General features: G+C 38.7%; 1 protein-coding gene across 3 annotated transcripts in view; it reads right to left on the minus strand.

The window, feature by feature from the left end:
• The window catches only part of COMMD10 (COMM domain containing 10), a 183295-nt gene that overhangs the window by 114121 nt on the left and 44151 nt on the right, over positions 1-25023 (minus strand). The window contains exon 6 of one of the 3 annotated variants that reach the window (XM_086410788.1): positions 21666-21700. The exons of 1 other annotated variant lie outside the window; for it this stretch is intronic. In XM_086410788.1, the coding sequence (XP_086266914.1) occupies positions 21666-21700 (35 nt within the window). Of the gene's footprint in view, positions 1-5778; positions 6705-21665; positions 21701-25023 lie in introns of those variants that run through there. One more of the 3 variants, XM_086410789.1, reaches the window with a different exon arrangement.

Below are 25023 nucleotides of genomic sequence, written 5' to 3' on the forward strand. Positions count from 1 at the left end.
CAAGTTCATAGAGCTACAGGTTCTAGAGTCAAACCTGAAGCAGAAATATTTTAATGTGCTGGCTTTTCCAGCCATATAGTGTGTAAGTGTGACACAAGTGATGCAGAATAGCTTCCAAAGAGCAAAAAAGTGATATGCATAGCAAGTGTGCCACCAGAGTTTGCCACTCTTAGCAGTGGAAGTCCCCAAACCTAATATGATTAAAAACAAACAAAAAAAAGCTATAAGGGCGGGTCTCTGGGACGGACACATGGTAACCAAGCGTTACAGACTAAATGTTTATGCCCCCAAATTCACATACTGAAGCCCTACCCCAGTGTGGCTGTAGCTGGATGAGACCCCTATAGAAGTAATTAAAGTTAAATGGAGCCATAAAGGTGGGGCCGTAATCTGAAAGAATGAGCGTCCTTTTAAGAGGCACCAGAGAGCTACCCTGCTCTCTCTGAGCACATACACTGAGAAAAGTCCATGCAGGACCTAGTGAGAAAGCAGATGTATACAAGCCAGGAAGAGCCCTCTTGATGCTGTTCAGTCACTAAGTCATGTTTGACTCTTTGCGACCCCACAAGCTGCAGCACGCCAGGCTTCCCTGTCCTTCACCATCTCCCAGGGCTTGCTCAAACTCATGTCCATCGAGTCGATGATGTCATCCAACCATCTCATCTTCTATTGCCACTTTCTCCTCCTGCCTTCAATCTTTCCCAGCATCAGGGACTTTTCCAATGAGTCAGCTCTTCCCATCAGGTGGCCAAAGTATTGGAGCTTCAGCTTCAGCATCAGTCCGACTGATTTCCTTTAGGATTGATTGGTTTGATCTCCTCGCCGACTCTTACCAGAAACTAAATTTACTGGCACCTTCATCTCGAACTTTCCAGTCTCCAGAACTACTAGAAATAAATATCTGTTGCTTCAGCCACCTACTCTGGGCTATTTGTAATGGCAGCTTTAGCAAACTAATATATATGTACATAAGACCTATAAGAATAGCTAATTAGTAATAAGAGGCACTTCGTGGCAAATAGTGGAGAAGGCAATGGTACCCCACTCCAGTACTGTTGCCTGGGAAATCCCATGGATGGAGGAGCCTGGTGGGCTGCAGTCCATGGGGTCGCACAGAGTTGGACACAACTGAGCAACTTCACTTTTACTTTTCACTTTCATGCACTGGAGAAGGAAATGGCAACCCACTCCAGTATTTTTGGCTGGAGAATCCCAGGGATGGGCGAGCCTGGTGGGCTGCCGTCTATGGGGTCACACAGAGTCGGACACAACTGACACGACTTAGCAGCAGCAGTAGCAACAGCATGGCAAATAGATGGGGAAACAGTGGAAACAGTGACAAACTTTATTTTCTTGGGCTCCAAAATCACTGCAGATGGTGACTGCAGCCATGAAATTAAAAGATACTTACTCCTTAGAAGAAAAGTTATGACCAACCTAGACAGCATATTAAAAAGCAGAGACATTACTTTGCCAACAAAGGTTCGTCTAGTCAAAGCTATGGTTTTTCCAGTGGTCATGTATAGATGTGACAGTTGGACTATAAAGAAAGCTGAGTGCCGAAGAATTGATGCTTTTGAAGAAGACTCTTGAGAGTCCCTTGGACTGCAAGGAGATCCAACCAGTCCATCCTAAAGGAAATCAATCCTGAATATTCACTGCAAGGACTGATGCTGAAGCTGAAGCTCCAATACTCTGGCCACCTGATGCAAAGAACTGACTCATTTGAAAAGACCCTGATGCTGGGAAAGATTGAAGGTGGGAGGAGAAGGGGACGACAGAGGATGAGGTGGCTGGATGGCATCACCGACTTGATGGACATGAGTTTGAGTAAACTCCAGGAGTTGGTGATGGACAGGGAAGCCTGGCATGCTGCAGTCCATGGGGTCGCAAAGAGTCGGACATGACTGAGCGACTGAACTGAACTGAACATTTACCAAAACTATGATGTGGTCAACTGTATTCCTAGTGAAGACTGTCCTTAGAGCCAAGAAACAAAACCTGGGGAGCTTGATGAACAGGGTATTTTAATGGCCTGAAATATCCTTCTCACCACAGGCAACTCCCTCAACAATGGAAGAAGATTATTCAGACTTTCCTGAGTTAAATTTCCTCTCCTCATGCACTGACAATTATAGTTCTTGTCTCAGAAATCTCTCTGAGCTTCAGCAGTACAAAGCCACTTCATCAGCTTCAAAGGAGCACATACTTCTTTAAATATGTTGATAAACTGAAGAAGTTAGAAGCTACAGACTAAGATAAATATTGACTTTATCAGTGACTTTCCATATTTTAGCCATGATTCATTTTGTGTACACAGAAGATAACTCTCAGAGGGTAAAGTATTTTCTTCATTTCCAAGTTTGTAGGGGGTGCTTCAGTCTAGCCTCCAAGAACTTTAAAGATTCCAGCATTCAGACTGCAACTTTTGTTCATTCTAGTTTACCAAGAGTATGTTATAGCTTATTAAGTGGTTGTATAATATGTAAAATGTTGTATTTGATCTGTACAACATAACCCCTTCTAAGAATGTATATACTTTTCCCCCACAAAATTATAAAACTGAGTTTCTTAGTAAGCAGTAAAGCCCAGAAAAACACTTTTTTTCCTTTTTTTTTTTTTTTTTTTACTACTTTATATATTATGAGTAAATAAATGAAGCATCCCAAAATTTCCTTGAAATAAAGATATCTGTGGTCATTTGTAAACAATGACAGCTTTTATAATCAGAGTTTTAAAAGCTAGACAGGTACTAGTTAACTTACTGTTTTCATTTCATTAGCAGTCATGACATGAAGATTTTATAACCTGGGTATGCTCATTAGGACTTTTTCTAAATTAATGAAATTTCATCACAGATCTACCCAAAGCTTTGTACAAACCGTTATCTATTACCCACACTTACTTGGAGGTAGAGGGAAACTTAATCAGTAATTTAAAATATAGATTAACCCACAGTTTGTTTCTATTAGTGAGGGAAAATAGAGTAATCTCAATCAACCCTTGTGTAGCTATAAATCCATTACTTCAGTGGGAGGAGTCATTGACTCACATACAAGACATAACCAAAAACTTAAACATAAATTTCATTCAAACAGAAACTGGGTGGGTTTTTTTCTTTGCACATCATTTAGTTTCTGAATTAAAATAAATACATCATTTAATCTATCTTAGAAAACACAGAAAGTATTCTATACCAAAAAAAAATGGTTTTAAAAGTAAAATAGCACTATTTGGTGAAAGTACTTTTTAGTTCAAGAATGTAATGTCACATAATAAACCCAACCATAAACTACAAGTTATTCACAAAATAATTAAGACCTTCTCCTCACATTGGTTCAAGGGTTTTTTGTTTAGAGTGTGTGTGTTTATTTATTATAAGATGCTTTCAAGAAGAAAAAAACAACATTTAAAAAATAAAACTTAGGAATATACTTTAAAAAGATCTAAGCAGACCACTAGACAAGATGTTCTAACAGATATGGTCTATCTTTTGACATTAAAAGCATTTGTATATATCTTAATTGCTGTATTATTTCAAAATTTTCTCACTGAAGTAAATAATTATTTCCTTTAACTGATTCTTTAAGTAAAAAGATTCCTCTTTTCTTATCTGAACCTCTGAAGAAGTAGTAAGGAGTCCCAGTGGAGGCAGAGATTTCTAGGAATTAAGGGAGGAATATAAATTGGCCAGAGTAGAACATGACTGAGTGACTAAGCAGGAAACACAGGTTTGATCTCTGGGTAGGGAAGAGCCCCTGGAGTAGGAACTGGCAATCCACTCCAGTATTCCTGCCTGGAAAATCCCATGGACAGAGGAGCCTGGCAGGCTACAGTCCATGGGGTCTTAAAGAGCTGGATACAGTTTAGCAATTCAGCAACAACATGAACAGGCCAAATTACCATCAGCTGCCTGGCCCCCTCACTCCAACAACATTTGCTCAATTTTTGTCACACACACACACACACACAGAAGGGGCGCGAGGCGGGGGAAGATGAATGACTGTTGGAGACAAGGTGCTGCATCTAAAATAGATGCTCCAAATTAGATCCTACACGTTGTCCTCCTGCGATAATTAAACACTGATCAGGACACGCACTAGTATCTCTTCCAAAAGACGTATGCTTCTTAAATCTCAGGCAGATTTGATGAGAGCGTACAAACTGTCCTTTCAGATATCAAGGTGCACATTTTTGCTGCTCATTATACTGCTGTGATATCCATACGTTAAAGTCTTTAACCAAAATTAGTTCTAAATTAACCAACTTCAATTATGGAGAACGATGAATATACATAATCCATCCAGCTGGGCTTGGGCATGGTTACTCTCCACCTCCAACAAATACATTCTTTCTTAGAGCAAAGAAATTTACCAAAAAAGCTACTAGGTTAGATCATAGCCTATGCTGCTGCTGCTGCTAAGTTGCTTCAGTCATGTCCAACTCTGTGCGACCCCATAGACGGCAGCCCACCAGGCTCCACCGTCCCTGGGATTCTCCAGGCAAGAACACTGGGGTGGGTTGCCATATAGAGACAATGGCTACCAAAGCTCAACTGAATTGTAAACATACACACTATATGTATGTATTGCTATTGCTAAGTCGCTTCAGTTGTGTCCGACTCTGTGCGACTCCATAGACGGCAGCCCACCAGGCTTCCCCATCCCTGGGATTCTCCAGGCAAGAACACTGGAGTGCGTTGCCATTTCCTTCTCCAATGCATGAAAGTGAAAAGTGAAAGCGAATCCGCTCAGTCATGTTCGACCCTCAGCGACCCCATGGACTGCAGCCTTCCAGGCTCCTCCATCCATGGGATTTTCCAGGCAAGAGTACTGGAGTGGGGTGCCATTGCCTTCTCTGATATGTATGTAAGATACATATATATCTTACATACAAGATACAGTTGACACTGTATATACATATTTATATCTATATGTATGTCACTAAATGAGAGCTACTTTGCATATGTTTGGTCCAGGAAAATTATTTTACACAGAAATTTCCGGGTGTTTAAAGCAATTTGAAAAGGTTCTCTAAAATAATCAAGAAACACAATTGCTCATAAACCTGAAAAAGGGTATCTAGGTCATCTATTTCAACTGTCTACACCAAGGAACATTTCCTTTGACTGATTTTATCCAACTGCCATGGCATCAACTGTTGTCACTGCAACTCAGTGCAAACAGGGACTTCAGCGGTTAGATATACTCTGCTTCAGAATTCAAGGTCATTAATGTGACCCTGGGGAAATCATACTTTTTTTTTTTATCAGACTCTGAGTTTATAAAATAAGGATTAAAATGTTCCATAGAAGACAAAGAGAAAATAAAACAGTTAAAATGCACTGGGTCCTCATAAAGTTGTCTTTGTCATAATAATAGCAACAAAAATGAAAGACAATGATATTAGCTATCTTAGCATTTGGTTCTGATTATCACTTTCTAACCATGACTAACTATGCTAGTCACTTAACCGTCTTTCAGCTTTCTCTCATCTATTAATCTTAATAAAGTATTAACATTCATAGTACATACATAGTTAGAAACATCAATGGTAATAACGTGTGAAACCACTTTAAAACAAAAAACAAAAAGGTTCGATGCATGATACAGGATGCTCGGGGCTGGTGCACTGGCATGACCCATGACCCAGAGGGATGGTATGGGGAGGGAGAGGGGAGGGGGGTTCACGATGGGGAACACGTGTGTACCCATGGCCGATTCATGTTGATGTATGGCAAAACCAATACAATATTGTAAAGCAATTAGCCTCCAATTAAAATAAATAAATGTATATTAAAAAAAGAAAAAGAATCACAGATATAGGAAACAAACTTCTGGTTACCAAAGGGGAGAGGGAAGGGGACAAATTAGGAGTATGGGATTAACAGATACAAACTACTATATATAAAATAGATGAACAACAAAGATATACAGCATAGCATGGGGAATTGATTATACCCATATCTTATAATAACCTGTAATGGAATATAATCCACAAAAATACTGAATCACAGTGCAAAAAAATAAATAAATAAAACAAAAAAGAACACATATGTGAATTACTGTAAGTTACTGTTATAAGTATAATAATGAGATTGGAAATTTTTGTAATACTTTCCTAAAATGTGTAATATAAATGGGGCTTCCCAGGTGGCACTGGTAGTAAAGAATACACCTGCCAATGCAGGAGATGTGAGAGGTGGGTTTGATCCCTGTGTCAGGCAGATCCCCTGGAGTAAGAAATGCCACCCCACTTCAGTATTCTTGCCTGGAAAGCCCCTTGGGCAGAGGAGCCCGGCAGGCTACAGTCCATGGGGTCACAAAGAGTTGGACGCAACTGAGAGACTGAGCACAGCAATATAAACGATGGGTTCTTCACCACAGTGTTTTGACCACCACCTGATTCACTTCACTACAACAATAAAATTTTAAATCTTCCAACTTTTCTCAAAATTGGATTTTTCTTTATGACTCAAACATGTATTAACTCCACTATTCAACATTTTAAAATCAATACATATGTATTAAACTCCAAATATGTACAAGGTACCATCTCATACCCATTTACTAAGAGGCTCATCAAACTGTAGAATGCCAAGGCTTTTTCCTTGCTTCATTTTTTTCCTCTTGGATTTACATTCAATTTAAGTGGTAACTTTACTTGAGATTCCCTCTACGCCCAACCAGTTAAGAAAGAAGAAACTAAAAAAAAAAAAAGAAGAAGAAACTAAATTTATTCAGCTCCTATTATTCACTTGGCACTACATTTACATTTATATTATCTCAGACAATCCTCACAACAACCATAGGAGACAGGTATTCACACCCCATTTTAGAAATAAAAAAAGATAACAACCATAGCAGAGAAAAAATTTAAACCAGGTTTGCTGAATGCAAAGCCTACGATCTTTCTACTAAGATAGCACTTTCCGGATTTTCAGATTCATAAACCAGAACAACACACACACACACACACACACACACACACTCCACCGGTGGTCCTCATGTGGCTAGCAACATTTTACTTTCTAAGAATTTATATGTATTTTAAGTCCTACTATCTACCATCAGCATTACTGTATAAAAGAGAAGGATATTAACATTTAACAAAAAGGAAAAGAAAGACAATCTCAAAATAAGATGCAAGCCTTCTGAAGAAAGAACAGTTGACAATCTTACAGATATTTTCACCACACAACGGACCCTCCAACTGGCAAGTGAGAACAAATGCACTAAAGCAAGCTGCTTCCCACGGGAGTGAAGCAGAACCTAAAACAGTGCCCTACTCACTTTCCCCAACTTAAGCACAAAGTGAAAAGAACGCACGCGTCCTTGACTAAAGCCATGGGCTTTCAGAGGGCTCTTATGCTCCAAGACCCTGAGCACAAAGGCAACTTCAGAGGCTTAAAAGTGAGTTAAAGAAGCTTCTGATATCAAGAGATCAGCATCTGCAGTATTATTATGTATTTTCACAGAGAGCAGTCCTTCTTACAGGTTTTTTCCTTCAAACAAAATCTTTATATCTGAAGCAATTCAAAGAGTGGTTAAAGAATACAGATCTATTACCTCACACTTACTAAGAGACTCATCCATCTTCAGGTGCTTTCCTGTCTTTCCAGCCTTATCTACCACACTTAATTAAAGAGTGCAAGGACCTTGTCTTTCTCACGTTTTGAGGCAGGATCTGATATTTGGATGCTAAGTTACCATTTGAGGGTCAGTATACAATGAATTGACTAGCTCAATGCCAGAAAAAGTATGAAATATAAATAAGTGAATTTAAACTAAATTTTCATAATAAATTTACATTTTAAAAACATTCATAGTTTGTCCTTCAACAGTGACCAACAGGAAAAATCAAAATAAATCTGAGACACATATAACCTAAGTACTATAATCTCTTCCATACTCTCTTTTTAGTTTTTTTTTTTTAATTGGAGGCTAATTACTTTACAATATTGGGGTGGGTTTTGCCATACATTCACATGAATCAGCCATGAGTGTACATGTGTTCCCCATTCTGGCCCTCCCTCCCACCTCCTTCCCCATCCCATCCCTCAGGGTCATCCCAGTGCACCAGCCCTGAACACCCTGCCCCCATCTCTTCCATACTCTATTTCTAATTCATGTACTCAATGGGCAGAGGATAGGATCAAGAGTCTAAGGTGGGAAGCAGACAGACAGAGGAAGATAACTTGCTCTTTGCTGTCCAATGGCACTTGGAACTGACTTATATAATTCATTACCATTTAAGAGCAAAGTTGGACCATAAAGAAAGCTGAGCGCCAAAGAATTGATGCTTTTGAACTGTGGTGTTGGAGAAGACTCTTGAGAGTCCCTTGCAAAACAAGGAGATCAAACCAGCCAATTCTAAAGGAAATCAGTCCTGAGTATTCAGTGGAAGGACTGATGCTGAAGTTGAAGCTCCAATATGTTGGCTACCTGATATGAAGAACTGACTCATTGGAAAAGACCCTGATGCTGGGAAAGGTTGAAGACAGGAGGAGAAGGGGACGACAGAGGATGAGATGGTTGGATGACGTCACCGACTGGAAGGACATGAATTTGAGTAAGCTCCAAGAGTTGGTGATGGCCAAGGAAGCCTGGTGTGATGCAGTCCATGGGGGCGCAAAGAGTTGGACACTACTGAGCGACTGAACTGAACTGAATCTATCAGACATCACATTAGGTACTTTACAGCCTCCAATCCCTGCTCCATCATTATTCTACCCTGAATTGTCCTAGAAGTCTTAAGAAAGGAGCATACTCACTACACACTTGAAAATTCTAAATGATCACTTGGCAATAAAGTTCAAAGTTTTATGAAATAATTCTTTTAGGCCAACAATATTAGGCAAATCCTCTCTTTTAGGGATTAAAGAGCATCCTGATTGCTTTACTACATTTTATATGGTGCAATTGGGTTATGCATCTACATTTCTCAAAGCAATCTACATTTCTGCCTACAGTAGGCATCTACATTTCTCAAATTTTATACATATATATAATATCCCGATTTTGTCAGTGATTCCCTTTAAGGTCATAATACAATGTTATTGAAATAATCTACTCATACAGAAAATGAAATGCCTTCTAACTGGTTGGGTTTTTAGTTTAAGCTACAAGGGAGGTAAATCTTTGTGGGCAACAGATATAGGTTTTCATCTTACTGAAATTTAGTCACTGGATATAGTCTTCCCTGACTCAGACTATTCGTTTCTTTTTTCACTCACATTTTAAGGCCTAATTCAAATATATACTCCACAGCAGACATGTCCCTATGAATCTATATAAAATCAGTACCACACATGGTATATCAGACTGCACTATGAATAAACCTCCCTAATTCAACACTTATTTGTAAGTTTCTAGTAGGGGCACCCCACTCCAGTACTCTTGTCTGGAAAATCCCATGGACGGAGGAGCCTGGTAGGCTGCAGTCCATGGCGTCGCGAAGAGTCGGACACGACTGAGCGACTTCATTTTCACTTTTCACTTTCTTGCATTGGAGAAGGAAATGGCAACCCACTCCAGTGTTCTTGCCTGGAGAATTCCGGGGGTCGGGGAGCCCGGTGGGCTGCCGTCTCTGGGGTCGCACAGAGTCGGACACGACTGAAGCAACTTAGCAGCAGTAGAAGCAGCAGCAGTATGTCAGGCACCATTTTAGGTGTTTAACATATTTTCCAATTAAGTGTATTGTTTCCAAGCCTTTATCTATTATATCCAAAAGAAAAATTTAAGTCTATTCAAAAGAAAAACTTGAATATACATTTCTATCCACTCAGCACCTATCACAGAGCTTGGTACATAATGCTTTTTGAACAAACATTCATACTTTATTAAGAATATAGATTTTAGGAATATTAGTCATTAAAAAAAATAGAATGAAATACTACCATTTGCAGCAGTCTGGATAGACCTAGAGAATATTATGCTCAGTAAAAGAAGCTGCAAAGAGTTGGACATGACGAGGAGGCTGAACAACAACAACAAAAATGAGTCAGACAGAGAAAAACAAATACTGTATAATATCACTTATACATGGAATCTGAAAAATAATACAAATGAATGTATATGCAAAACACAAACTGATTCACAGATACAGAAAACAAACTTGTGGTTACCAAAGGGGAGGGAAAAATGAGGAGGGACAAATCAGGGATTTGGGATTAACTGATACAAACTACTTTATGTAAAACAGATAAGCAACAAGGATACACTGTATACACAGGGAATTATACCCATTGTCTTATGATAACCTAAAATGGAGTATAGTGTGCAAAAATATTGAATGACTAAGTTATACACCTGAAACTAATACTGTAAATCAACTATACTTCAGTTAAAAAAAAAAAAGACTACACATTTTGTTAACAGAAATATATAATTGTATTCATCTAAAATATAAAGACTATAATTTGATCAGAATCTTCAAGTTTTATTATTTTAATGCAAAATTTGGTTCTTGATTTTCTTCAAAAAATGAAATTTATATAAATATTTGCTTAGCTTCAACATGTTTTCTACATGTCATATCCTCATTTCTGACCTTTTTCCCATTTTATATAGAAAATCAATTGCTGAAATAATTTTGTCTCTAAATCAGAGAGGGTTATACATATTAAACACTTTGTTAAATTGGAGTCAGACCTGTGTTCAAATCTCAGCTTAGCTGACTCAGCAGCCATATGATCCTGCTCAGTTTCCTCATTTATAGAATGGAGATAATATCTATTTCACAGAGTTACTGGGAAGAGTAAATCAGATGAAATATTTTAAGCAAGGGCACATAGTAAACATTCAGGAAATAGGCAGCTGCTGTTGCTATGATATAGATTTGTCCCTAACTCAGCAATGATTATAGTTTTACTTTAAACCAGTGGTACTCAAACAGATGTGTCTAACAAAGAACACAAAAAATACTTGTACAACTTATAAAAATATAACCTACATCCCATACCTCATTCTGAGATTTGTTGTTTGTTGAAGAAGAGAGGAAGTAGGGTATAGGCACACAGAGTTAGAAAACGACCCTCCAATGACTTTGAAAACACTATTTTAAATATTAAATTTATTAAACCTTTCATATGAGTCCATCCGCAACTCCATTTATTAATAATCAAAATGTTTGATTTGTTAACATGCAAAATTTGAATTTTCTATTTACCATTAGACATATTTTGTTCAATAAAATAGCTGTTTATACAACAAGCTCTCTTAATAGTAACTGCTTAATTAAAATAACTATATTGCTTTTAAATCCACACATAAGATTAACTGAAGGTCTACTGTGTGGCTGACATTGTTTTAGGCATGTCCCTGCTCTCATGGAGTTTACTTTCTAAGACAGGGGCACAGAAAATAAAAGTAGTAATAAATAGTTATGTTAGGAGATGACAGTAATGTAAAGAAAAACAGAGTGAGTTAAGGGGGATAAAGAGTGATGGGAGAGATGCTGCAATTATTTGTAAGGTGTTTGGGGAAGGTTTCTCTCTAGAAAGATATCTGCTGCTGCTGCCGCTGCTAAGTCACTTGAGTCGTGTCTGACTCTGTGCGACCCCATAGACGGCAGCCCACCAGGCTCCTCCGTCCCTGGGATTCTCCAGACAAGAACACTGGAGTGGGTTGCCATTTCCTTCTCCAATGCATGAAAGTGAAAAGTGAAAGTGAAGTTGCTCAGTCGTGTCCGACTCTCAGTGACCCCGTGGACTGCAGCCCACCAGGCTCCTCCTTCCATGGGATTTTCCAGGCAAGAGTACTGAAGTGGGGTGCCATTGCCTTCTTCAAGAAAAATATCTGAGCAGAGACCTAAGAGAGGGGAAATAGCAATCCATGTAGCTAACAAAGGAAGAAGCATTCTAAAAGAGGAAATAGAAAGTGCAAAGGCCATGAAGTGTACCAGGAAAAACAAGGCAACTTCTGTGCATAGAGCAGAAGGAACAGACAGGAAAGGTATCAGATGAAGTTAATTAAACAGGCAGCATGGGGTCATGAGGGCTTTGCCTGTGGCTCAGCAGCAATGCGGGAGACCTGGGTTCAATCCCTAGGTCAAAAAGATCCCCGGGAGGAAGGCATGGCAACCCACTCCAGTATTCTTGCCTGGAGAATCCCCATGGACAGAAAAGCCTGTCCTCTGTGGGCTACAGTCCATAGGGTTGCAAAGAGTTGAACACAACTGAAGCGAGTTAGCACACATGGGGTTATATCTGATAGGATCTTACAGGCTATACTAAGGCCTTTGGGTCTTTGAGTTAAGAGAAGCCCTTAGAGTATACTAAGCAGAGATATAACATAATCTGAATTACATTTAAAAATTCTGACTGCCACATGAAAAATAAAGTACACAGAACAAAGGTAGAAGTGAGGAAGCTAGAGGCACAAAAGACAGACTCACGTCAAATGTAAATGATTAGCCACAGGAGAAATAAAATTTCCTGGACTTAATTAATGAACATAGTGACCTAGACCCTCTATTCCCAGAGACAAGATTGCAAAAGACGTTAGCACCTGTTACATGTCAAACACAACAAAACTGTTTGCCAACAAATCAGTCAGGCCTCAGGAAGAAAAAAAAAAATCACTGTTTGCAAGGCAAATGATACCTCACTTACAAAAGGTCTTTCCGTATTGTACATTAACCCTTAAAACTTTAGATGTGCACCCCCAATGCTCCCAGATTCATCAAAGTCAAAACTCCAAAGACACAGGAATACAAACATTCTACTTCTAGGAATGGGAGACTCAGACTAACCCTCCCACTAAGGATTAACTAAGAAAATTTACCAAAAGATAATTAAAAGCAAAAATTTAAAAACATTTACTTGAAGGCACTGGAGGGCTAACAGCAAAGTAATGATTTACAGTCGAGGATCCAGGAGCAGCCTAGAAATAAACTCAGCCTTTGGAGGCACTTCTCCCCTCCCCTTTAAAACAAGTATATACTCAAATGGCCAATAAAAGGGGGAAAAAAGGAAAACCATCTTATTAGAAATTCAAGTAAAGAAATATTAAGACCACAATAAAATACCACTGGACAATCACCAAAATAGCTAAAAGTAACAAAGATGCATTACTAAGTTCTGATGACCATGTAGAACACAACTTTTACACACTGTTGATATGAGTATAAACTACAACTACTTTAAAATTAAACATGTATATGCTTCGGAAGATTGCAAAGATGACTCCAATTCTCCACCCTTTACTACAGACATTATTGCTAAAATGTAACTCTGCAGCATCTCCTATCAATAATTAGAATCTATTTCCCTACTCCTTAGATTTGGCCTGTAGGTGTGACTGACTTTGGCCAATAGAATATGTTGAGAATAACAGTGTGCTGGTTCAGCCCCAAGGTTTCAAGAGGCCTTGTGCCAGTTCATGCTCCCTGTGAATCAAGCGAACAAGCCCAGGCTAACCTGCCAAATGGTGGAAGACGTGAAGCACGGTGACCTGAGTCAGCACGGTGACTAAAGCCATCGTAAACTAGCCTGCTGCCAGCAAACTGCTGACACATGAGCTTCAAACTACCTTGCCCATACACAGACCCACGAACAGAAATAAGTGGGTACCGTTTTAAACCACTGTTTTGGAGTGGTTCCTTCTGCAGCAATAGCTAACTGATGGTACCAGAAAGAGGTACAGCCATAATTTTAAACATAACGTATATAATACTGTTTTTGAAATCAAACAGTGGCCTAAGGCTTAAAAAATGGTGAGCAAACTCTTAGCAAAAGCTGAAAAAGGTTACAAAAATTTTCGCTGGAGGCTGAAAACAAATGGAAACTTATGCCATGTAGTAACAAAATAAATGGCAAAAACTGTGTTGCCTATAGTACTCCGAAGATGAAAAAGTTACTTAATAAACATTTAGATTTGTCTCAGATCTCCAGGCAAGTGTTAAAAGTCAGCTGGCTGTTCCCAGCTGTGTATGATAAGGTAACAGGGCAAAAAAGAGATGAGCTAAAGAAAAATGTGATCAACTCACAAGCAAAATTTAGAAGGAATAAAGAGGGGCCAGGACTTGTTGGGTTGAAAAATAACAAGTGCTTCTTACCTCCAGTCTCTCAGCTGGCAAAACATTTTCCAAACATATAGTCTGGGACTGCAGGCCAAATCAAAATGTAAAAACCCCTTGTAAATGTCTCTACGAGAAAAATGAAGGGGCCTACAAGACCCTCTCAACTAAATAAAAAGCCTTCTATAGTCTTAAAGGAGTTGTCTCACAATCTGACAAACCCAAAATATGTCTAGAGAAAGAAATGTTGTCTCAAAACAATTTTAAGTGTGACTTTGGCATATATCATAACACCCAGCAATTCCACTCCCAGGCAGATACCAACAGAAACAGATGCTCCTATGCAACAAAAGGCATGTATCAGAATGTTCATAGCAGCAGTACTCATAATAGCTAAAAACTGGCAACAACCCAAATGCCTATCAACAATGTAATGAATATAAAATGTTTTAATTGTAATGAATAAATAAAATGTGATCTATTCATATAATAATATGCTATACAGCAATGAAAATGAACAAACTGTGTACACAGCAATAAGAATAAACATCAAAAACATAATTTTGAAGCAAGCAACACAAGAAAATAATGTAATACCTTTTAAATAATGTCAAAAATAAAACAGTCAATAAAAACAAACAATATTATAGAAGGTACACTACGTAAGAGGGAAAAAGAAGAGGAAACTATATAGGACAGGCCGAGAAAACTTCTGGAAAGCTGGCAATAAGTTATATCTGGAATGGAGCTGGATGGTAGTTACACAGATGTCAGCTTTGTGATTAACTGTAAATTTGCTTTTTATGCGCTTTTCTGTACATACATAATTCAGCATGCATAAAAGACGTGCATCAGAGAGGCCACAGGACAGACTGCGACAGCCAAAGAACTAGGAATGTGTCCAGGTCCGAGAGCACGTTAGACCGAACTATTCTGTTTAAATGACATGCTCTGCAGAGATTTTATTTAATTCATGTAATCAAAGCAACACTGATTCATTCTGTCAGCCTGTTTAAGACTGAAGGTGCAAAGAGGATTCCCTGTGTTTGCTTAACGATTCAGTAAAATCTAGCAGGCACTATAATATGAGATGAACTGTCACTGTCTCTCATCAGGAGCACCATTCACTTTCAGTAATAGTTTTTTTAAGATGTGTGTTCAACAGTGATTCAAAAACTCCTGCTAAATATTATTCCTCCATCATTTATCTACTTCTTCAGAAGTTCCTTGTTAAATCTTACTGTGATGAGAAACGTTTGAGCAGAATTGCCTCCTAGGCCCACTAGAGCTGAAAGCAAAAGTCCTGGACTTTTTCGACCAGGGAAAGTCCAGAAATGAGAGAAGCCACAAGAGATTGAGAGAACCTTCCCTCAAGGTTTCAGTAGGTACCATAGCTGACGATCAGCCTGACTTTGGTGAGAAGAGATATGTGTAATACAAAATAATAATAAGCTACACTTAGAAACTTCTCTTAAAGAAAAAGGCACCATTGTAAAAAAAAAAAAGCTGAAAAATCATGCATCAGAACTTGTATTTGTTCAGTTTATATTCTACAGTTTTTGAAATCTGTAACACGAAGTATAAAAGAGAGTTACAGATTGACTCGGTTAAGAGAATACTTTTCTTTAAAAATCTAAACTCATTAAACAAGAAAAAATCAGCTTGAGCTCAGTTCAGTTCAGTCACTCAGTTGTGTCCGACTCTTTGTCATCCCATGGATTGCATGGATTGCACCCTATGGATGGATAGGGAGGATTGCCAGGCCTCCCTATCCATCACCAACTCCCAGAGCTGCTCAAACTCAAGTCCATCTAGTCAGTGATGCCATCCAACCATCTCATCCTGTGTTGTCCCCTTCTCTTCCTGCCTTCAATCTTTCCAGCATCAGGGTCTTTTCCAATGAGCCAGTTCTTCGCATCAGGTGGCCAAAATATTGGAGCTTCAGCATCAGTCCTTCCAATGAATATTCAGGACTGAATTCCTTTAAGATTGACTGGTTTGATCTCCCTGCAGTCCAAGGGACTCTCAAGAGTCTTCTCCAACACCACAGTTCAAAAGTATCCAGTCTTCAGTGCTCAGCTTTCTTTATGGTTCAACTCTCACATCTACACATGATTACTGGAAAAACCATAGCTTTGACTAATTTCAGCTTGAATTACCAGATAATAACTTTAATTAAATTTAATTTTTAATTTTTTAATTAAAGAATGTACCAGTTAGCTGATGTTAGTATTGGATATGCTATAAGACTATTATAAATAAAACTTTAGATTTTCCTATAAATCTTTAATTGTGAAATGGGCTACAGGGTTGGTAGCATTATATTCTGAAAGACCATTACAAATCAAATAAAATGCAATTTTAAAATGCAAGCTAAAATGCTGAGCTCTGTGGTAGATTTAATTCTCCAAATATAAACACAGTATCTTTTACCCGAGAAGCCCCTTTTTCAATATGACCTCAACACTTCACCCGTACAGAAGTGTGGTCAGTTCCCCTCCCCGCTGAAGGCAGACCTTGTGACTGCTTCAACCAGTAGAGAACAACAGAAATTATGCTTATGTGACTTCTGTGTCAAGGTCATAAAAATGTCACGCACTTCTACCTTCAGATGCTTGCTCTTGAATTGAGGTGGCTGCTGCTGCTGCTGCTAAGTCGCTTCAGTCATGCCGGCTGTTCAGACGGCAGCCCACCGGGCTCCCCCGTCCCTGGGATTCTCCAGGCAAGAACACTGGAGTGGGTTGCCATTTCCTTCTCCAATGCATGAAAGTGAAAAGTGAAAGTGAAGTCGCTCAGTCGTGTCTGACTCTAGTGACCCCATGGACTGCAGCCTATCAGGCTCCTCCGTCCATGGGATTCTCCAGGCAAGAATACTGGAGTGGGGTGCCATTGCCTTCTCTGAATTGAGGTGGAGACTGAGTTAAAGCCTTAAGGGCACTGAGTACAGTGTTAGTGGGAACCTCAAAGGCCGAGAAGGCTTTCTTCGTGGCCAGGGATAAAACATCCATGTGCCAACTCAGGAGACCCAGGTTCAATGCCTGGGTCAGGAAGATTCCCTGGAGAAGAAAATGGGAAATGTTCGAAAGTGGGAAATGTTCCTAATTAACTCAATGACTAAAAGTGCCACTGGGCTTCTCGTTGCATGTAACACACAAGAAGAAAGAGATGAACTAAAGAATGCACTTTTAGGGCTTCCCTGGTGGTCTAGTGGTTAAGACTCTGTCTGCCAATGCAGGGGACATGGGTTCGATCCCTGGTCTGGGAAGATCCCACATGGGTAGGAGCAAATAAGCCTGTGTGCTGCAACCGCTGTAAGCCCATGTGCCTAGAGCCTGTGCTCCACAACAGGAGAAGCCACCACAATGGGAAGCCCACACACCACAACTAGAGAGTGGCCCCAGCTCGCCACAACTAGAGCAAGCCCTTGCACAGCAACGAAGACCCAGCATAGCCAAAAATAAATAAAATACATCTTTAAAAAAAAAAAAAAGAATGAACTATTAGCTCCAAAAGAGTGAGGACTTGTAAAAGAGCGAGGACTTGTTGGGTTAAACAGTAAAGCTATGCCAAGTTACAAGCACCTCCAGGTGACAAAAGTATTCTCAAATAATGAAACGGCTTTCAGGTAAAGATCAAATCCAGAGTAGGGCTGTATGCTATGTTAAGACTTCTGAAACAGCTAAGACAGAGCCTCATAGAAATGTTCAGACTGACAAAAGGCCTTATAAAGTATATTTGTTTTTCTTTTTTGCTATATAACTAATTACCACAAACTGAGCGGCTTAAAACAAGATGCAGTTACTAGTTCATAGTTCTACAGGTCGGTAGTTGAGACAGGCTTGGCTGGCCTCTCACTGGGTATAATCAGGTGTCAGGCAGGTAGGGCGTTTACCTGGAGGCTCCAGGAAAGAATGTGCTTCCACGCTCATTCAGGTTGATGGTAGAACCTAGCTCTTGTAGCTAATGGTCTGTGTTCCCTGTTTCCTTGCCGTCAACCAGAAAACACTCTCTTCTCCTAGGGGCTGCCCTCATTCTTTCTCACCAGTGTCTCCATCCTCAAACCAGCAACACACAGAGTCCTTCATACACCTCAGATCTTTCTGATTTCTCTTCAGCTACCAGCCAGAGGAAGTTTTCTGCTTTTAAAGTGAACAGCTGATTGGGCCAGGCCCACCCAGAAAAAATCTCCATAGCTTAAATCAACTGACTTGGGACTTTAAATTTCTGTAAAGACAATTATTTGTTTTAACAAATATATTAGTATAGTGAAAGGCCTATAACATATTTAAGAAAAATGTAGGATAATAAGAGCAAAAGGCTAGGGGTTGAGGGAAATGGGTGTACTGTGAAGTTCTTATCAGTTCCCGGAACTAGAGGCTAAAAGAAAAATGTGTCCCCTATTCCCACGTTTTAGTGTATATTTTAAGGGTTAGTATTTCTGCAGAACATTATTGAGAAATTGAAATTTACATTTTAAGTTTAAACATTTTCTTTATACCAACCACAGAACATTACAATTTTACTCTCCTGGTTTTATGGAAGCAAATTCACCAATAATATTTTTAAAATCTACTTCTTAGCTTATGTTATTTTCAATTGAGGGAAATGCCATGTTAAACAATTCTCTTGACTAAGTGACAATCATAAGTAATTTTAAATTAACTGCAGTTTACTGAAACTTCTTTCACAGAACACTGCTGTGACTGGTATTGTCTTTCAAGGTCACTAACGTAACTGGGTAAAACTGCACAAGCAAATTTCAAACCAATTTCAGAAGAGCCAAACGTCATGCTGAGTTCACATGATAATTACTGACACTGCATGCTGCTAAAACTATTTCAGATGAAGTTCTTACAGGACTTAAATAATCTAAATTTTTTAGAAGCAAGTCAGTGGCTGTTTTTTGTAAATAAAAGTAGTCACAGAAAATAACTTTTCTCTGGTTAAAAATACAAAACTGGAAGATACTTTCACTTAATTTTTTATATCTTCATTATAGATGTAACATTAGGCTGACCATAACCTTCTAATTTCTATTTTATATACACTTTCCCATAATAATTTATACTCTTACCTGATCTGTACATTTTGAACTTTTTTATTTTAAAATTGAACAGGTAAAGTCACAACTCTTATGAAAGTTCTCCATTCATCAAACATTCAAAGTTATATTCTCCCACTTATAAGCAAAGGCACAGGCTTTCTATTAAGCATGCAGCTTTATTTTTAGTCAGATTGTTTTACTGTACAGCTTTATTAACCTTTTTCACTTGGTTCAAACTGCTAGCGAAAGGTCACCAGCACCAAAGAACAAAATTCAGTAAGGTCTTCTAATAGACCTAATCTTCCCTTAAACATTTTGTCCCTAAATTTATCCAAAAGATAAAAAGAATATTAAAAAAAAAAAAAGGATAAGAAGGAATTATTTTCTTTATGCTTTCTACTTTCACAACTAGTTCCACTTTTGGCAAAACTTAACAATAAAAAGGCCTTATAAACAGCTTATAACGGCCTTATAAAGAGCTAGGCATTTTGATTCTCCTGCCCTAAACTGGAAAGATCTCTTTAAGAAATGAAGATATCAATGTGCTATACTGTAACAGATGCTTTTACACTTCCTACCATATTTAAGGGGTTCCCAGGTGGTGCAGCGGAGAAGGCAATGGCACCCCACTCCAGTACTCTTGCCTGGAAGATCCCATGGATGGAGGAGCCTGGTGGGCTGCAGTCTATGGGGTCACGAAGAGTCAGACACAACTGAGCGACCTCACTTCCACTTTTCACTTTCATGCATTGGAGAAGGAAATGGCAACCCACTCGTGTTCTTGCCTGGAGAATCCCAGGGATGGGGGAGCCTCGTGGGCTGCCATCTATGGGGTCTCGCAGAGTCGGACACGACTGAAAGCGACTTAGCAGCAGTAGCAGCAGGTGGTGCAGTGGTAAAGAATCCGCCTGCCAAAGCCGGAGACAAAGGAGAGGCAGATTTGATCCCTGGGTTGGGAAGATCTCTTGGAGGAGAAAATGGCTACCCATTCCAGTATGCTTGCCTGGGAAATCCCATGGACAGAGGAGCCTGGCTAGCTACAGTCCATGGGGTCGCAAAGGAGCACACGACTGAGTGCACATACACTGTATTTAATTCCAGAAAAACCTTGGGAGATTGCTATTATTGTCCAAACTTTCAGACCAGAACTTGAGTTTCAATCAAGTAAGTAACCTGCCCAAGATTCTTCAACTAGTCCCCAAAAGGTAAAGAATGTGATCCCAAAGTCTGTGATCTTTTTACTACATGTCAATGCCAACTCCAAAGTCCTCCACCTTATTCTCTATTATCTATCAAATGTAATAGTTTTTAGCTGGATGGTAGAAATCACTGGGATCCAGAAAAATGTCTTGTCCCAGGACACACACTGATTTAATAAGGTGTGTATTTAGTAACAAAGACTAAACCTCCCTACAACAATATTAACAAGGGGACAAAATTAAAATTAAAATCTTCAGTCAGACCTTTTTAAATATAAGAAATTAAATACCACAGTTGTTCTCAAATCTTTTGGTCCTTAAGTTAGGAGGATAATTGATTTTCTAATTACGATACTAATGAATGTGACATGTTTTAATGACCTAAAATGAAAAATTAATAGGTGATTAATACTATGAATATAAAGGCAAGCCCCTACTGTACAAAGCAGTATAAGTAGCGCCTACAAGAACAGAAGCCATGGGAGATAGTCATGCCTGAATCTAAATCCAATTAAAACAACTTGGCTTGCAGCAACAGAACCCTACTCAATACAACTTGAAGGAAAACAGGGAATCATACTAGAATTCTTCAAATTGGCACCAACTAGGTCAATACAGTCACATGTCTCCCAGTCAATTTTAAAGTTAGTACCTATCATCTATACTATCTTATCCCTTCCATTTTTCATTTGGACACACTGAATATGTGTTTACCTACAAGATTTTTATAAGATTATACTTACTTGACAAATATAGATTATCAGTGAATTTATGTTTAAGAAACTTTTCTCTAACAGGCTCTAATCCTATAAATCAGTAAGAGATTGGTAACAGGTAGGTGACCTTCTTTAATGTACATAGTAGTACTTTTAAATTCTAAGACAAGAGAACCTGAAGAATCTGAATGCGTAAGTGAGTAAAACATAAAAGGGACAAAGCACATACGAGTCATCAGTTAATAAAACACAATGACATATTTATGTGAATTTAACCACAATTCACTTACATAACTTCAACTATACACTTTGCAAACAGAGATAGAATACTAATTTAAAAATGCAAGCAATTAGATCCACCATTCCTTGAACAAGGGTAAGTCCTGGAGTCAGTGTGAGTGTGAGATGGAAAATGTGAATCTTGTTTTCTCAGTCAATGCTAGCTGACATCTCATGTGTGCTAAGGTGATTCTAGGGCTAAAAGACAAAAATGCACTCCAAATCTAAATGACCAACTAAAGAAACAGCAAACAGTTCCAACAAACTTCTGAAGAAAAATAATATGACTGAAACTGACTTACTAAGAAATCTTATGTCGACAGCCCATGTGGTACTTTCCTAAGGAATTTCCTCTCCCTCCTCATATTAGAGTCTTATCTCTATTAGATCACCATCTTCTCCACTGACCTTACAGACCGTAAAATCCATCTCTCCATAAGCCTCTGTATATGTAAAAGAAAAAAATAAAACAGAAGAAACCATCCATCACTCTTTTTAACATTAATATGCAAAAAAGAAAAATAAGTTTTATAGGAGAACCTGAGAGAAATGAGGATTAGGGGAAACTATGTGGGTTAATAAAGGCACTCTTTGAATGTAAAGACTTGGGCCAACCTGAATTACGAATTGCTTAACACAAATTAATTATAAACTATCTGAAAGAATTTTTATGTCACAGAGTTTCAATAATTAGCTAAAACTACTTGTAAACCAAACTTCCCCAAAAAGAAAATTGCAGGTGAAAAGCATTCTCAAGTAAACAGGTCAAGTTTGTCCTCCATCAACTGACACAAATGATTGGTAAACACAATCCGGTTAGGAAATGTTTATACTTTTATGCAAAGTGGCTACCGTTAAGCTGCTAAGTATAAAGGTTCAAGCTCTAAATTCAACATCTCATCAGCAATTAAATAGGAGAGAATTATATACTAAAAAGGATAAAATATTATATAATTTCTACGGCTTCACATTTCTGAAACAGTTTCCTGAGGCCTAACTCACATTCCAGCACTGACAAAAAATGATGATGTTTACACTTCTTTGTTGTTATTGTTCAGTCACTAGGTCACGTCCAAGTCCCTGTGATACCAGGCTCCTCTGTCCTCCATTATCTCCCAGAGCTGGCTGAAATTCCTGTCTATTGAGTCAGTGAGACCTACTAACCGTCTCATCCTCTGTCATCCCTCTTTTTGCCTTCAATCTTTCTCAGCATCAGGGTCTTTTCCAATGAGCTGGCCCTATACACCAGGTGGCCAAAGTATTGGAGCTTCAGCACAGTCCTTCCAATGAATATTCAAGGTTAATTTCCTTTAGGATTGACTCGTTTGATCTCCTTGCAGTGCAAGGGACTCTCCAGAGTCTTCTCCACCACCACAATTCAAAAACATCAAATCTTCAGCAGTCAGCCTTCATAAAGAAGGCTTATATAGTCCAACTCTCACATCCATGCTGACTACTGGAAAAAAACACAGCTTTGACTATATGCACCTTTGCCAGCAAAGTGATGTCTCTGTTTTTTATACACTGTCTAGGTTTGTCATAGCTTTCCTACCAAGGAGTATGCATCTTTTAATTTCATGGCTGGAGTCACCATCTGCAGTGATTTTGGAGCCCAGGAAAATAAACTGTCACTGCTTCCACTTTTTCCCCTTCTATTTGCCATAAAGTCACAGGACCAGATGCCATGATTTTAGTTTTCTGAAGGCTGAGTTTCAAACCAGCTTTTCACTCTCCTCTTTTATCCTCATCAAGAGACTCTTTGATCCTCTTCACTTTCTGCCATTATAGTGGTATTATCTGCACATCTTAGATTGCTGTTATTTCTCCCAACAATCTTGATTCCAGCTTGTTAGTCACCCAGCCCAGCATTTCACATGATGTACTCTGCACGTATGTTAAATAAACAAGGTGACAATATACAGCCTTATCGTACTCCTCTTCCAATTTTGAACCAGTCAGTTGTTCTATGTCCGGTTCTAATGGCTGCTTCTTGACCCATATACAGGTTTTTCATTGTACTCTACAATGTGGTTAACCAACAAGGCAGCTTGAGGTTAGGTGACAGGCTAAGGCCTCCAGGTCCCCCACACACTGCTTGACTGCCCCAAGAGAGAAGAGGTCAATCAGCTAACCTGTTACCTACTCGCACTTCAACTGAGCAGTTATAATCTAGAAAAATCCAGTACAGATTCTATTTTACTACCAGCAATGCCCTGATTCCCGAGTACTATGAGTACTTCACCCAGACAGCCCTGCCAGAAAAGAACAGGAACAACTCTCAATGCAATCCTGTATCAAGGTCATTCTCTCACCTCTCACACATGGCAAATGGAGATAAATCACCTACCCTCAGGAGAGTTTCATGACTATCAAAACAAAATTGTTTAAGAACAAGATAAAACCATAATGACTATGAGAATAGGCACTACTCATGGACCTCATTAAAGACAGATGGCAAAGGAATCACTGTGGAAGCAGAGTGGCTACTTTATTAAACTGTACATTATTTTCAGTCCTTCTGAGCAAATTTAAAAACGTGACTTATTGTTTATTAATTTCAAGGGTCCAATGAGACAAAGTATAAAAGCACATAGGATACCTGGCATATATTAAATGGTCAATAAATGTTATCTATTATCATTATCTTCTTAACTGTTTAAATGTGGTACTACCAGACATAGTGCTTACTCTCTATGCACTGCAGCCATCAAGACACTCAGCTTTGATGAGCTCGATCTACCTAGAACGTCTAGAATTCAGAAAAATATAAAGTGGCAGTACTTACAAAAGAGACAATGAGATATCTTGGCCACTTGCAAATTTCATATAATTTCATAAAGAAATTAGTTGTCCTCTCATAAGAACTGACCCAAGGCAACTTATGAGTTTACTTCTTAAATAAACAAAATTTCTCTATGAGAAATCTTTATTTTTTTTTTTAGGAATTACCATTAATTAGATCCCATTTTAAAACATATTTTTAAACTGTTCTTATTATTCTATGTAATAGTCCTATGCTGCTGCTGCTGCTGCTAAGTCACGTCAGTCGTGTCCAACTCTGTGCGACCCCACAGATGGCAGCCCACCAGGCTCCTCCGTCCATGGGATTTTCCAGGCCAGAGTATTGGAGTGGGTTGCCATTGCCTTCTCTGAATAGTCCTATAGGTAGTACTTAATTCATAAAGAACATATGTACCATAAAAGAGAAGTGTAAATACACTTAATGGCAGCAGTCTTATTATATTATTAGTCATTAGCATGCCAACCTAAAATACCTAAGGACTTGACTATAACTAACTCACAAGTGAATACACAATACCCATCTCAAAGCTAAGAAATGTACAAGTTATATCTAAATATAAATTTGTCAATAAATCTATAAATTACTTACCTGTCTACAGCAAAATATTTGATAAATCTAAATCATTCAATCAAACTACTTTAGGTACACGCTTACAGTGTTCATATTTTCTTGTACTTTAGAGTCAAAGAAAGTCAACATACAGTACAATCAGTTGAAAAGTAGAGAAAATACCCAAACAAATAAAATGTGGATAAAAATCTAAACATTATTTACATGAGGAAGAAGAAATTTTCATTTGTTAAAAATAAGACTATCCTATAACTGCTTCCCTGGTGGCTCAGTGGTAAAGAATCCACCTGAAAATGTAGAAGATGTGGGTTAGATGCCTGGGTTGGGAAGATCCCCTGGAGAAGGAAATGGCAACCCACTCCAGTATTAACTGGGAAATTTCACGGAGAGAAG

Source organism: Bos grunniens, chromosome 7, assembly GCF_055505025.1.
Source record: "Bos grunniens cultivar Pamir isolate PY7600 chromosome 7, Bosgru_T2T1.0, whole genome shotgun sequence".
NCBI classification, from domain to species: Eukaryota; Metazoa; Chordata; class Mammalia; order Artiodactyla; family Bovidae; genus Bos; species Bos grunniens.